We start from the raw sequence: 14123 nt of genomic DNA, 5'->3' as shown, positions 1-14123 counted from the left end.
CAAAACTTGAGAATGCACGGCTGCATCGTCAGAATGTGTTGAAGACGGATGTGGGCAACAGAGAGCACTTCCCATCACCGCACATATTACCACGTTCAGTTTCTAAACCTAACCACAAGCTGACAGTCAGCAGCGCTGCATGTGACAAAAGAGTAAAAGGGTTTTTTGTTCAACCAGAAAGAACTCTGTCACAGATTAAATATGAGCCATTAAAAAAAAATCACTTTAATTACTTTTTTTTTAATAATTCAGTGAGTTGAGAAAAAAATGTGCTTATGACACAAAAGCACTGCAACACATCAAACTGTCACACATACACATAAATTAGGCATACAAAACACATGAAACATAGAAGCTATTTACAGTGTCCTTGTTTTAATTGTGCAGCCTGAAGCTATCACTGCTTACCGATGACAACCTTAAAAGAGTAGCACCCTCATTATAAACGTGATGTGATTTAATGGAACAAGGTTAGCTACCGTTTTCACACGGCTCAAGTTTAGTGTCATGATGAAGATCTGCCATCATCTCGTTTCATTGCTCCCTCTTCATGAGGGGGCTGCAGCGGACAGCAGGCACTTCCCGTTTCGGTCAATGAAGCGTCCGCGTGACCGACTGCTGTCCCAGCTCTGCTTCAGGGCCTGCCGGTCCAGCTTGTTGAGTCCCTGAGAGCAAAGACGGAGATCCTGGACAAGCTCTGACAATCCGTCGAGGCCTGCAGTGTCCCAGGGGCCGGACACCTGACAACCTGAGGGCCAAGTGACAAGCAGGAATTCAAAGTGAATACTTGATTCTCCCACTGGTCTTTCTTTTACAACAATGAAAACAAAAAGATCTAGGGGGAATATTTTCTATGAAGCACATGTCTATAATGTATCAACTTACACAGGGGGCAGCATATCACCAGAGTTACCAACAACTGCTGTTCTTTGCTAGCTATCCTTGGCTGTAGCTAGCTGCATTGGCTAATTAGCTCACGGCTCAGTTAGCTGGGAGCCAGCAGCCCTAGAGGTCGCCTGGACCAAGACTTTGGATTACAGGAGGAGTCACCGCAGGCGACGGGGCCCAGCTCGACTGGATTTTGCAGCCTGACGTGAGAGTTAACACGGCTGGACAACAAACAGGGAAAGACTCAAGACAGTTTGAAGACAGAGGATATAGTACAGAGGTGATTTACAGTGCCTCTGACCAAGACTATGACTTAGGGGATGACAAGACATGACAGGCAGTAGTGGGAGAGGCGTGCAGTGACGGAAGCGACAAAGAGTTAGACATGTGGGTGTAGAGCAATATTTTTACATCTTACTCTGTGAATTGAGGATTTGATTTGATCAAAACTGATGATTGTGGACTGACAAACCAGACTCTGTTGGTGAGGTTAATTTGGTTTATGTCGAGTGTGTTTATGAAACCAACCAGTTAACCAGGCAATTAAGCTAATCTTAGTTCGGTAAAGGAGAGGAACTTTCCTGTTGATGGAAATGTGTGTAATTGTTTTGCAACATTCCAAAAGTTTGCTTCAAATCCGCTTGACAATTAGATTGAAACATAGCTTTGCTTGTAAAAAAACTGTTCTGTATGGTACACACACACACACACATACCTTGAAGGTTGAGTAGGGTCAAAGGTCGACAAGCCTCTCTGAGGGAGTTGAGGATGTTGTGAAGTCCTGCTGACGTTACAGACGGGTTTCCTGATAAGTTCAGACTCACCAGAGTCGTACATGATGGCAGGCACCTTGAAGTCCAAAAAGTTTAAGTTTAAAGTTTCGTTTAAAACAAATGAAATTAACTTGTTATCACGGGAAAACGGAGGAAATAAAATGTATGAATGCATGGCCCTTTAGGGCTTCCGTAGTTTAATATCATCACTAATAGCATGATTTTGTGAAAAGCTTTGATTTACGGAAATCGTATGCATGCATTTTCTCAAACACACACACACACACCTGGCCAAGCTAGCTACAGTGCTGTCCGTCAACCCGTTTGCTGCCAGACTCAGGTGGGTCAGCGAACACTCATCCTACGAGGAGAAAAATGCTTTAATATGTTTGCTCTGAATGGCATTTGTATTAAATTTGTGTGCATAGTGCAGAACGTGATCCGTGTGTGTACCTGTGACAGGACGTTGATGAGGTGTTCAAGCGGCAGGTAATCAGCAGGACCCCTGCGTACGGCGGACAGATCCAGGTGTGTGAGACAGTGGAGAGGAAGAGTCTTCAACACCAGCTCAAAGCCAGTGGAGCCCAGTGCATTGTGGGATAGACACACTGACTTCAGGTGTCCTGTTCCTGAAAGATCAGAGGATATTAAAAGATTTATTTACTAATTTTAAAGCCCAAAACATCATAGTAGTATCACTAAATTTGTGCTGTTTCTAAATCTCCTTTCTAGCCAATTAGAAATCCTGACACTTCCTGTTTGTTAAACTCAAGAGAGCTCTATCAACATCTTATTTAAACATTCAGTGGCCTTCCCATTAAGCTAAACGCTGACTCGGCCTGTTCGAGCGTCACCTGTCAGAGCGCTGGCCAGCAGCAGTCGATGCTGCTGCAGGAAGCGAGCCGTGAGGCCGCAGGCCTGCAGAGAGAGCCGGGCTAACAGAGGGCAGCAGGACAGCAGACAGGACAGGGACTCAGACACAGCGTCACCCAGCGGGTTCATGCTGAGGTCGAGCTCCTCCAGGCACTGTGAGAGGAGACCACAAACAGCAATATTACTCTATTAAATTACATTCATATTGAGGTGTGATTCAAGGATTTTTAAACTTGCACTTTTTTAAAACATATTTCAGTGTCTAAATGATGGTTTGCAGTAGCTGTAACGTAAGTCTGGTGTTTCAACACGTTAGTTTGGCAATCAATTCACACAATAACACAAAAAAACAGATCCAGGCAGCAGTAAACCAACAATTCTCATGTTTAAAAGGTAAAATGACAGTTTTGTCAAAGGAGTCTGGTGGCTGTTGACAGAGCAATATACTGTAACGCCTGGCTATGGTTAAACAAAAAGGATTTTACGCTTCTCATTATGTTGTCACACAATTACAATAACAATCTGAGCCTGTTAGTGGCACTTTTAGTGGATGCAGTTTCCCCCTCACTGCGGTTTCGCAGCTGCCGGTAGAGGCAATCTACTGAACCAATTCCAAAACCTTTTGTACCTTAGTTATTAAGACGCAAAATTTTAAAACATTGGAATTGCCCTTTAAAATGGGCGACCTGTCGTTCTCAGATGGGACGGAAAAATGTCTATGTTTTTTGAACAGACAGTTTGAACACTGTGGGTTGTGGCACAGCCAACAGATCACACTGGGAGGAGCTGTGATTTGAGTTCCCCCTCAGCAAGGTGTCAATAAAGACTGTTGTTTAGCAACTTGTCATCAAAACCAAAGCTATCAAACATGCCCTTTAATCTAATCTAACATCTACTTAATTAAGTGTGCCACAACAGCAACAACACTGCAAACACTAACAGAAAATCAGAGCAGGCAAATCAGATTTCTTTAGTTTCTCCGGTCAGATCTGTTGTGATTAGCTTGGATTTCTGTGTTTAGACATCACCAACCTGTCCGCATAGGTTGCTGTGGTAACGACATAGGCATCAGTAACTAGTGCATAGTAGGTATGCTGTTTTTTTAACGTGGCAGCATGAATTTCCTGATGTCTCCCTCAAAAAACCATCCACAGGCTGTTTTTCTATGCGGTTTCATCCATACTGCTCTGCTAGCAGCAGCATAGATTCTGCACATCAACTTTGATGGTGACTCCGACTCTCTTGATTTGACATCGTCCCTTGTGTCAGTTTGCGTTTGATGCAAAACACACTTTCAAATCCGAATTGAGTGGCCAGGAAGTCCCACTGACAGGCATCACCTCCAAATGGGCTGGCAGTCTGAACTAGCTATTAGTCACACAAATGGTTTAAGGTTTAACCCTTTGAGATTCTAGTGTGGTTCAGTCTGAATTTATCCTTTAAGGTTGCTGTAAACTAACTACATTGTCAATTTTCATCACGATCTGGATCCAAACAGTGACAGTTGTGCGACCAAATTATCTTTAAAAGCTGCATTAAATCACAGAGGAAACACTGATGACAGTAGATGGACCAGCTGGACTCTTTACCGGAAATGCCGGGTAGCTCAGTCCCTTTAAAGCATTCACGGCCTTCTCCAGCCCTTCCCCTGTAATCTGACAGGCAGAAACGTCCAGCAGCCGAAGCCGAGGCATGGTGACCGTTGTGGCAATCAGCTCGGGAAGAAGCTCATCGTGGAGACGGTTGCCAGGAATGCGCAGCTCGGTGAGGCTGGCCTGGAGTTTTAGGGCACGAAGGAGCGGGTTGAGGGAGGAGGGGGCCAAGCTGAGGCCGCACACAGACACCGAGGAGCTCCCGTCCTGCGTCTCGCACAGCCGGGTGACATGCTTGTTCTCAACTGCAGGGAGACAAAGAGAGGCTATGCTCCAGGATGGGTTGTCAGAATGTGTGTGTCTGCGTTTGGGTGTATTTGTGTGTGTTGCTCACCCACTGCCAGGCTCTGACAGGCCTTCTTGTAGCGCTCAGGGAGAGGAGGGAGATCCCAGGAGCAAACTTCAGCCAGGACCTACGACACGAAAACAAAAACATTGCCAACTATTTTGATAACTAATTAATCATTTCAGTCACTTTTTTAGCAAAAGTGCCAAAACACTTTCTCGTTTTTTAAATGTGAAAATTAGTTGCCAATTCAAGTTCGCTAATTGTGAAGGGCATTTCTTAACGTCCGTCCTCACCTCTTCGTTGGTGTGCAGGACTGCCAGCAGCAGGTCCTGCGGGGAGAGCAGAGCGCCTTCCTTCTGCAGAGACAGGCGAGGCAGGAGGCCACATTTCTGGTAGTAACGCTGAGCGGCCTGCTCACACAGCCACGACACGGTGCAGGAGTCGGCCTCACTGGAGCACAGTGCAATGAGGATGAGAGTAAACATGCAAAAACACCAGTATGGTGCTTAGAGTGAAAAAGTAAATCCTCCAGTGGTTAAAAAATAAATAAATAAATCTAAAAAAGCACATCAGTGGTGCCGCTGTTGTAGCAGAATGTGATCAGAAGTGATTTAGCAGCAGTATAGAAGAAAATAGACAACAATGTCATTTATTCATATGAATAGCATGACATACTGTAAACAGTGTACCAACCTCTGAGGAACTGGAATGAGAAAAACATCCTCCTGAACTCTGACCCTCATTCTGATTGGTGGAGGCAGTGATGTAGGCATGGGAGCAGCCAAAGTGTGAGCTGCAGGCTGAAATACATTAACAAGTAAAAATACATATAAGCAAAGTGGATTGGCCTCTTCAAAGGGGAATTATACAAATTACTACATCAGAGTGTGTTAACCAGTCTTGGGGAGTCTGCATTTATGAAAAAAGTTGTATGTCGGAGCTGCACGAAATCTAATAAATTGCCTTGAGTGATGTCATTTGAGACAGCTTGGTTCAGTCTGCGGAAGTTTGAAAATAAAATAAAAAAGTGAGCAAAACAAAACTGGGGCCTCGTGGACATCTGTAGCCTGCTCCTCGTGCTGCTCGAGGCGAGCAACTCCAGGTTGCACGAGCAGCTACTTACATAACATACACAAATCTCAGACAGAACTGCTGTGGCATTGTGGGTAATGTCTGCACAACATTTTGATGATGAAGAAGAATGTATGGGAGTGTGTGAATGTATGTGTGCAGTGCACACTCTACCAAGACTTGGATATGTCTATGGGCAGCTCCCAGATTAAACTTTCTCCATAAATTATGATCCAGTTTCACCAAAATCTGTGAATAAGTCCTAAAGTTGAATCAAAATCCTGAAAGTAAATCAAGACAAAGTTCTGCAAATGCTAAAACACAAACTGTGCGATGTCACTCATGCAAAGCTATGATGTAAAGTACACAAAGGCGGTTAAGATCCAAGATAAGATAGTGATCAGGCTGCGGCAGTGTCTTAAAATGGAGCTACTTTCTTGATCGCCTCTCTCTCATTTACCAGCACATTCATCACCGTGTGAAGTTAATCAAGAAAGACGACAGTTTCCTGAAAAATGACGTTCCAGTTACAGCTCCCGGTGCTATTAATAATCGTCTGGCAGATGTCAACACTGAATCAGTAATGTGAAATCTCTCTCTGAATTTTGAAATTAGTCCTTCTTGAGGAATGTTACCTTTCTCTTCGTCCAAGGCAAGAAATGCTGCTTTGACGTGCATTTTTCTAGATGTGACTGCATCAGAATAAAGTGTAGGATGCAGAGATTTTTCCTGACCTGCGTGTATCTTTGTGGAGGCGGAGGCGTCTCCGGTCTCATGTCTTCATCATCTGTAACTGTGGGACTGTGTGACCTGTTGACCTCTCGTCGGCCCAACCTGACCATCCCTGGCATTTGAGTCATTTTGACCTGGTGAGGCCTCAGGGAGCTGTTCTTTTTCAGAGAGAGACCCCTGCTGGAAGAGGATGGAACTGCAGAGCCTGAAGTAGAAGAAGAGCAAAATGTAGGTAAAATAAGCAAAGAAATGTGGAGTAAAACGAGAGAGTGAGATCATTACCTCTGGAGGTCGTGTCAGAGGTTATGTGCGTGTGTTGACCTCTTGCTGCTGACGACAAGGCTGCGCCCTCCCCTCTAATCCCGTTCTGTTCCTCTCTAAGCCTTCTCTTCTTCTTCGGCTGGATTTCCTCCAAGTCGTCCTCCAACCAGTCGTCAGCCAGATATTCCTCCTCAGGAACCAGGGCCGATTTGTTGCTGGCTGAAACGGCAGGTGTGCTGGAGAACTGAGGTTGCGTCAGACCCTGGAGACGACTTTTGGCGCTGCCTAAGCCTCGGATGGCGCTCTGGTACTCCTCTCGCGCAAAGACAGACGGCGCAGGAGCCTCCCTGACATTTTCCCGACCTGGGTTTGGGATGGAGTTGGTTTCCCTGTTTGGGGGAGCTTCCTGTTGACTCGGGGCTGCTGGGAAACTGCTTCTGGAGCGGACGGGGCGGAGAGGACTGATCGGGCAGTCGGTGTCGCTGTCGTCTGAGGAGCTGCATTTATTCTAAGAAATTTGCACACATAAAACATGAAGTGTGATTGTAAATCTAAAGAAATCCTAAAGAAAGAGTTTGTATAATCCTAATGAATGCAAAGCATTTGTAAGGAGCAATTATGTTTACCCCATACAGGACAGCAGCCTCGGTCCCTCTGGTTCTGTGGCGCTGTGTTGAGCCGTTGCTCTGCCACCGTTTGGGGCTGGCAGGTACTCCCTTCACCTCTGAGTTCCTGGCGCGGGGCCAGTCCTGGCTGGAGGAACAGCCCCCTCCAGAGGACAACAGTGGCTCTGAGTTCTCAGCATCAAACAGCTGGCTGTCCTGCAGGGCATCGAAAGGCTTGGCTGGGGCTGGAGCAGCAGGCACTGTGTTAGTCAGAGATAAGTGGGGAAAAGAGGGTTTCAAAGGATGTTTAAAAGGCGAACCGAGGATAAACTTCTATGACGATGCAAATGCCTCACCTCCCCCTGTGAGCGCCTTCCTCAGCAGTCTCTCTGTAGCGACGCACTCCTGCTTGGTGTCCTGGTCCAACTCTCTGCTGTACGTTCTCTGCCACTGACGGAGGGTGTCCATGGCGGTTTCACCCTGAGGGAGGAAGGTGAAAGCAAGAGATAGATGCACACGTTAGCCACATTTGGACAGGATTTATTGATCTCGGGGAGGTGGGGTGATTTCAATATTAGCCGTCAGTGATTTTAACCCCATTTTAAAACCACCCCATTGTTTTTTAAACTTATCATTATCAAAAATGCATCGATCATAGTTTTCTAATCGCATCATAGCCCTTTGAATCTGAATCAAATTGAGTTGTCTCATGCTCAGAGATTCCCACCTACCCTTGAGTTGCGCTGGGTGACAGAAGCCCCTCGTTCCACTAAGAGCCTGGCGACTGTGAGATTGCCACAAGCGAGGGCGTCATGGAGAGGAGTGACTCCGTCGCATAAGGGGCCGCCAGGATCGTTGATGTTAGCGCCGCGCTCCAACAGCAAGGCTACAACGTCTGGATGAGAGAACGACAAAAGGATGAGCGAGGTTGTTTCATTTTCACAAAACAACTTTTAAACGAGATTGAAGGGGTCAAATTAGTTACCGTGGTGACCGTGGTTGCTGGCCTCGTGGAGGGGAGTCCAGCCACAGTAGTCCCTGGGGTTCACCGGGTGACCCTGACACACAGACAAGCAGGTGATCGTTAATTATCTTTGTGTCTCCATTTTGCACATTTCCAATGAAAGAAATGCAGTATTTCTATCTTGTTTTTCTCACCTGTTCCACCAGATACTGGACCTGCCTCAGGTTTCCATCTATGCACGCTCTGTGCAGAGATGTCTCGCCCTTCTCGTTCCTCTTGTTCCACTAAAGCAGGAAATTGATACAATAAAGGCCGAGGGTGAAACACTGAAGACGTGGAAAACAAAGATGAGAAGCGACTGATACGTGACTCACCCTTCCTGCTTTTCTCCTTCCTGATACCATCTTGTCATAACCCTCCATATCATCGTCTGCAATATGAAAAGTCACACAAGGCGAACGTGAAATAACTTAAATATTAGACATTTGTCTAGAGATGCCAGCGGGGCAGAATGTCTACCTGAGTCTGAGAGGACGACGTCACTATCGTCCAGAGGTTCACTGTTCTCCATCTCCTCCTCTTCATCCTCCTCACCATCGCTCCCGTCTGGCCTCCAGCCCTCGGCAGCACACAGCTCCTGCAGCCTCGCCTCGGTGTCATCTGCCGTCGATGAGCCACATCGTCTCCGGGACGCCAGCCAGAGCCTCAACACGCGTTTCTGTGGGCGGTCATACACAGCATCCGATGCTCAGACATCTGAAGTATCTGCACAGTGATCATAGCATTATTCTTTAACATGGTATATGAGGCTTTTGCAACTTTCAGCTGCTTGTTCGTGCTCACCTGTAGTCTGGCCTGCCCAGACTTTTGAGCACGGTGTGAGGCTTTACTGTAGCTGCCGTCTATATCCTCCACAGAACAGCCGCTCTCCTCCTGAGCTGCTGCGATGTTCAGCCAAGTGCTACACTCCTGATACAGACACATACAAGTGTTTTATTTACGTGTATAACAACCTATGAAGATTTATTAAAAATATCACAATATTTTTATGCTATACTGCGATACACAAAATATATATCTGTATATATATATTCTGATTTTTTTGTTTATGCCCTAAAAGTGTTTATGAAAGTCGATATACTGCCCGGCAAGAAAGTGACGTTAGGTGAAAATACAGCTAGCTCATGCATACCTCAGACGAGCTGCCCTGTCGTAAAGCCAGCTCCTGTCTGTAGTGCTCCACTGCCCTGCTGTGCTGTCTCAGGTCTGCGTAGGTCGCAGCCAGGGACACGTGGATGACAGCCAGCTCCCTGGGAGGCTTTCCCAAAGCCTCAGCCCCCTTTAGCTACACCACATAGACAGAGATTAACATAATGAATTGTGGTGACGTACTGTTATGTGAATAAATTCAAATTGGAGAGGAGTTAAAACGCAGCAAATATCAGCCGCTAAAAGTAAACTTTAGAACAATCTTTACCTGAGCTTGATATGCATCCAGAGCTTTGCTGTAGCAGCAAACCTTACAGTAAAGGTCACCTAGCTGCTCTGCCAGCCCCACGGCCTGATGGGAGCTCTGTCTTTTGCCGTGATCCTCCCCGAGCTCTTCCTCTAATTTACAGCCCCGGTCCGCTGTGAAAATCAAACAAAATCACGCCATCGACTCAGCTGCCTTAGTGAAAAAAATATTTTTGACAAAATACAAATAATCAACAAGACTGAGCGGATAAACAAAAATAACTCTTTCACCATATTTGAAATTTTTCTTCACAGCCTGCCTGTCCAGAGGCTGCTGGGAACCCAGCAAGAGAGCTTTCTTCAGGGATCGTCTAGCCGCTACGAAATCACCCAGAGACAGCTGCACCTGTGGATGAATGTCATGGAGGCGTTCCTAAACATGATCACAAATGGACTTATTTTAGCCATTGTTTCCTCAAGAGTGAGTTCATACCTTGCCAATGCAGTGGAAGCACTCGCTCTCGCTGAACTTGTCTTTAATCTTCCTCGCACACTCTTTGGCCTGTTCAAGGCAGCGCACGGCATTAGACTTTTGCTCGTTACGGAAGTAGATGTTGCCCAGGTTAAAGTTTGCACGATAGAGATCCTCCAGCAGCTGACTCTTCCTTTACCGGATAAGAATGTAGACACCACAATTAGCAATAATGGGAAGCTTTTGACTGATAAAGTGCAACTACTGTATGTGCCAGTACCCATGTTCCTTCCTGAGTTTTGACATGAAGATAAAGTGGTTTAGGATGTTCTTACTCTGCAATAAAGACGCTCCGTCTGATAAACTCGCTGCAACGCTTGGGTTCGCCCAGATGATCACAAACCAGACCGAGATTGAGGAAGAGACGCGCCTTCATCTCACTTATCTCTCGCCCTGACACATTACCTAGAGGTGAGAGAAAGGAAAAAAATACTAGAGCGAACAGGTAATACAAAAACTATATGGGCACTAGTATAATTTAAAAGGCTTCATAAAATCCCAGAGGATACAAACAAGCAGACCTTCCAGACAGTCATCCACAATGGCCAGGCTCTTCCTGAAGGCTTCCTCTGCTTGCTCTAAACTCTTCCTTGATTGGTCCGATTCATAACGGAACAGGTAGGTTCGACCAATAGTGGCCAGTGCTCTTTGCTCCTCGGCATGATCTCTGACAGAGCGAGCCAGGTCGAGGTGACGCCGCTGGTGCTGCAGAGGAAACATACACACAACCCCTTAAACGCTTTGGTAACATTCTTGCAGAATGACGCACATCTGCATCACTATCGTACCGACATAAAGATCTTGAAGAATTGGTTTTATTGCCACAAATGAATCTTTAATAAAGAACTCCAATCTACTCACTTTCAACGCGGCATCGATGTTGCCCATCTCTGCGTAGCACTCTCCTATCTTACGATTGGCCACAGCTCGTCCAATCACATCGTTTAGCACCTCGGAGAGAGCCAACTCCTGCTGGTGCTCGCTGATGGCAGCCTCGTAATTACCTGGTTTAAACAAGGAGCAAACGGGACAAATCATTAATTCAAATTTTAAAAAGGCATAACTCAAAAGTGTCAACTGTGCTGGGATTAAGCAAAAAAAGAAATTGGTTTCAACAACAATCACTTTCAACAGAAATGGGAAAGAGGGTCAATGAGAAGTTTTAAAATACGACACAGTATTTAAAATATATGTTTTTCTTCTTTCTGCTACAGTTGAATGTTTGAGCTTCACTGTGTGGAATGATGTATCTGCAGAGTTCAACACAATAGTTTGGAGGGCAGTCCTGGTCCAATATTCAGAAAGACTGAAGTGGAAACTTGAAGCATCCAGTGGACATATACTAAAGCTGCAGACAGTTAAACAGCAGTTTAACTTATAAAATGAAAAATATTTGCATATTAACATATTATGGAGAAGGGAAAGGAGCCATAGAAGCAATTTGCATAATCTTAATTTGGAAATTATACTTCTTTCTGCAAAAACCATGTCAGCCACACATTTGGGATTTTTTCCTATGCATTGATGCATGTGTGCAGGGGATCTTTAAACCACTGTAAATGCACACTAAGAGGGAAATCGATGAGCAATCATGACCTTTATTATGTAAAATTATTGTGAATAAATGTATAGTTGTAAATGCACACAGGCTGAAATTAAAAGGAGTCATGACTATTTACCAATATATATGTCTATGCCTATTGTACATTATACATTTCTTTTTTGGACAGTCAGTACAATATTGTGATCACTTGCTATTACCATGAACCACTTACCATTTCTGGACAGCAGCTCTCCAAGCAGATTGCAGATGTTAGCTTCCTCTTTTAAGTTGCTGCTGCTCTGCGCTTTGCTCTTCGCTTTCTGCAGCTCTGCATACACAGTAATCACACATTAAACTGTACCTCATGTACAACACTGCAAACACAGAGAAATAAAGGGGCTTTTTTCGACTTGCAAACACCGTACAAGCGAATGAATACTTACGTTTTATCTCCCTTGAAGAGCTCATGTTGATTCCGCTCGGAGCACTGGCAGCTAGCAGCTAAGCTAGCTAAAATGCAGCTGGTAGGAAATGACACAGTGGCGCGCGTCACTTTAAACGCTTTTCACGGATAGATGTGTCGCTTGTCCATCGATGTCTTCGCTGTCATAACATCAGATCGTGTCTGATGTGGCACTGATTAGCTCAACAAAGTAAACACTTCAGGGATCGTCTTCTTCCTCTAGCTCTAAACTTTGCAATACCCCGCGCCAGTACCGTTCCAGCCAATCACCTCACTGCATCAGAGTGCTGTCGTATTTTCCCTGGAGTTTGCCTCTCAGGCACAGACCCCGCCTCACTCATTAGGACGTAAAGGTCGTGTCTCCGAGTCTACTCTCTCAGCCCCGATCATCTGCTGTGACCGAGCTCTTGGCACATCGCATCTGACTTCTTGACATTTATATGGCTGGTGTACAGAAAAGGACACGTGCGGCATGATGAGAAGTGTGCCTGTCAGTCTGACAGACTGAATTCGGGGCACAATAATGATAACGATAAATGCTGACCGTTCATTGGCTAACACCAGAGAGTGACGTAGTTCTACATAGAAACTATGGCTTATTTACAACTCTTGTTGTTAAAACACTTATTTTAGGCACATATTGCTGTAGAACAACACTGTGAGAGCATGTTAACGCGCTGTGACTGTACAGAAGTAATAAGTAGTGACTCAACTGGGCCAAGTCAAGCCAATCAGGTTAAAAGGTAAACAGGTAAGATTCTCTCTAATTCCTAAACTGAGGTTGAAGAAAATGATCACATTGATTCAGTTAAAAAACACCTGAAATGGAACATTCCGCCAGAGATAGAGGCTGCAAATATATATATCTATATATATATATATAGATATATATGTGTGTGTGTGTGTGTGTGTGTGTAAATAAATATATATATATATATATATAAATATATATATATATAGATATGTATGTGTGTGTGTGTGTGTGTGTGTGTGTGTGTGTGTAAATAAATAAATATATATATATATATATATATATATATATATATATATATACAAATTCATTAAGACATAATCATCATTTTTATTTGTTTGTTTTATTTTTTGTCGGTGAAAATCAAATGCAAAAGTTACCATTCCCACTGTAATAGTTAGTGAGTCATATGGCTCGCATCCTGTAATCATTAGAAACCAATTAATTTATTATCATTGCCGATATGATCGTCTGTTTGTAACTTATAACATTTGTATCCTTGTATGATTTGGTTAAAAACAATCATATTGCGATTATTTTGAGAGATATTACATTTGTGACATAAACATTTATGAATTGATCATTTTTGCATCACAGTTTTCAATTTCATTGAAAACAACCCTCTAAAGATCATGATCTAGAGCCTTACCAATATTCGGCCAATGCCAATAGCGATATTCAGGAGTGAAACATTTCGATATTAGTGTATTGGCCAATATGTATATATAAATGTGGATGTGGTTATCAACCACGTGACAAAGATAAGTAATGAAGGCAGGATATATATATATATATGTATGTATGTATGTATGTATGGATATATATATATATATATATATATTTGCGATTGGTTCCTTATAAACCTTACTTTCACTGCGCTGTTCGGTCTGCCAACATGCTCGATTTTGAAAGACGAAGGTTGACGATGCGTGTCTGTTATTGTGCAACCAAAACAGGAAGAGACATTGCTTTCCCCGGTCTCTGTCCCCAGGTAACTGTGAACCAACTGTGAAAAGTCTACACTGCAAAGAGAACTCAGCTGATGGAGGAGGCAAAGAAGGCAAAGAGGTAGAGTGATAGAAACCAAGGTAAAACAAGAGTGGACAGGCATTCACAAGATGGACAGTGCTGGTGTTCGGTGTCAAAATCTGTTCCCACACTGATATGTGTTTCCCTTCTCGACCTGGATATGAAAAAACAGCATTATTTCTACTAGATCAGTAAGTAACAAAACCTGCCCACTTACGTATTCAACCAGATGTTTTCCTCTG

The 14123-nt window shown here is 44.2% G+C and overlaps 1 protein-coding gene across 1 annotated transcript; it reads right to left on the bottom strand.

Moving 5' to 3' along the window:
* tonsl (tonsoku-like, DNA repair protein) lies at positions 1-12338 on the bottom strand. The gene is made up of 28 exons (XM_084382182.1): positions 12082-12338; positions 11871-11966; positions 10957-11099; positions 10617-10800; positions 10371-10500; positions 10057-10228; positions 9855-9969; positions 9586-9737; positions 9301-9453; positions 8952-9077; positions 8628-8826; positions 8483-8538; positions 8303-8392; positions 8130-8202; positions 7876-8039; positions 7501-7624; positions 7166-7404; positions 6561-7047; positions 6281-6483; positions 5169-5275; positions 4769-4925; positions 4521-4599; positions 4124-4431; positions 2516-2687; positions 2115-2290; positions 1949-2022; positions 1604-1737; positions 1-748 (listed from the first exon to the last, which is right to left on the bottom strand). Exons 1-28 carry the CDS (start codon positions 12104-12106, stop codon positions 549-551), a joined length of 4338 nt encoding a protein of 1445 aa, XP_084238308.1. The 5' UTR covers positions 12107-12338; the 3' UTR covers positions 1-548.
* Positions 12339-14123: the final 1785 nt, after the last annotated feature.

This window comes from Pagrus pagrus (assembly GCF_965226575.1).
Source record: "Pagrus pagrus genome assembly, chromosome: 18".
NCBI classification, from domain to species: domain Eukaryota; kingdom Metazoa; phylum Chordata; class Actinopteri; order Spariformes; family Sparidae; genus Pagrus; species Pagrus pagrus.
Note: the sequence above shows the minus strand (reverse complement) of the source record. Positions and strands in the feature narration are given on the sequence as shown.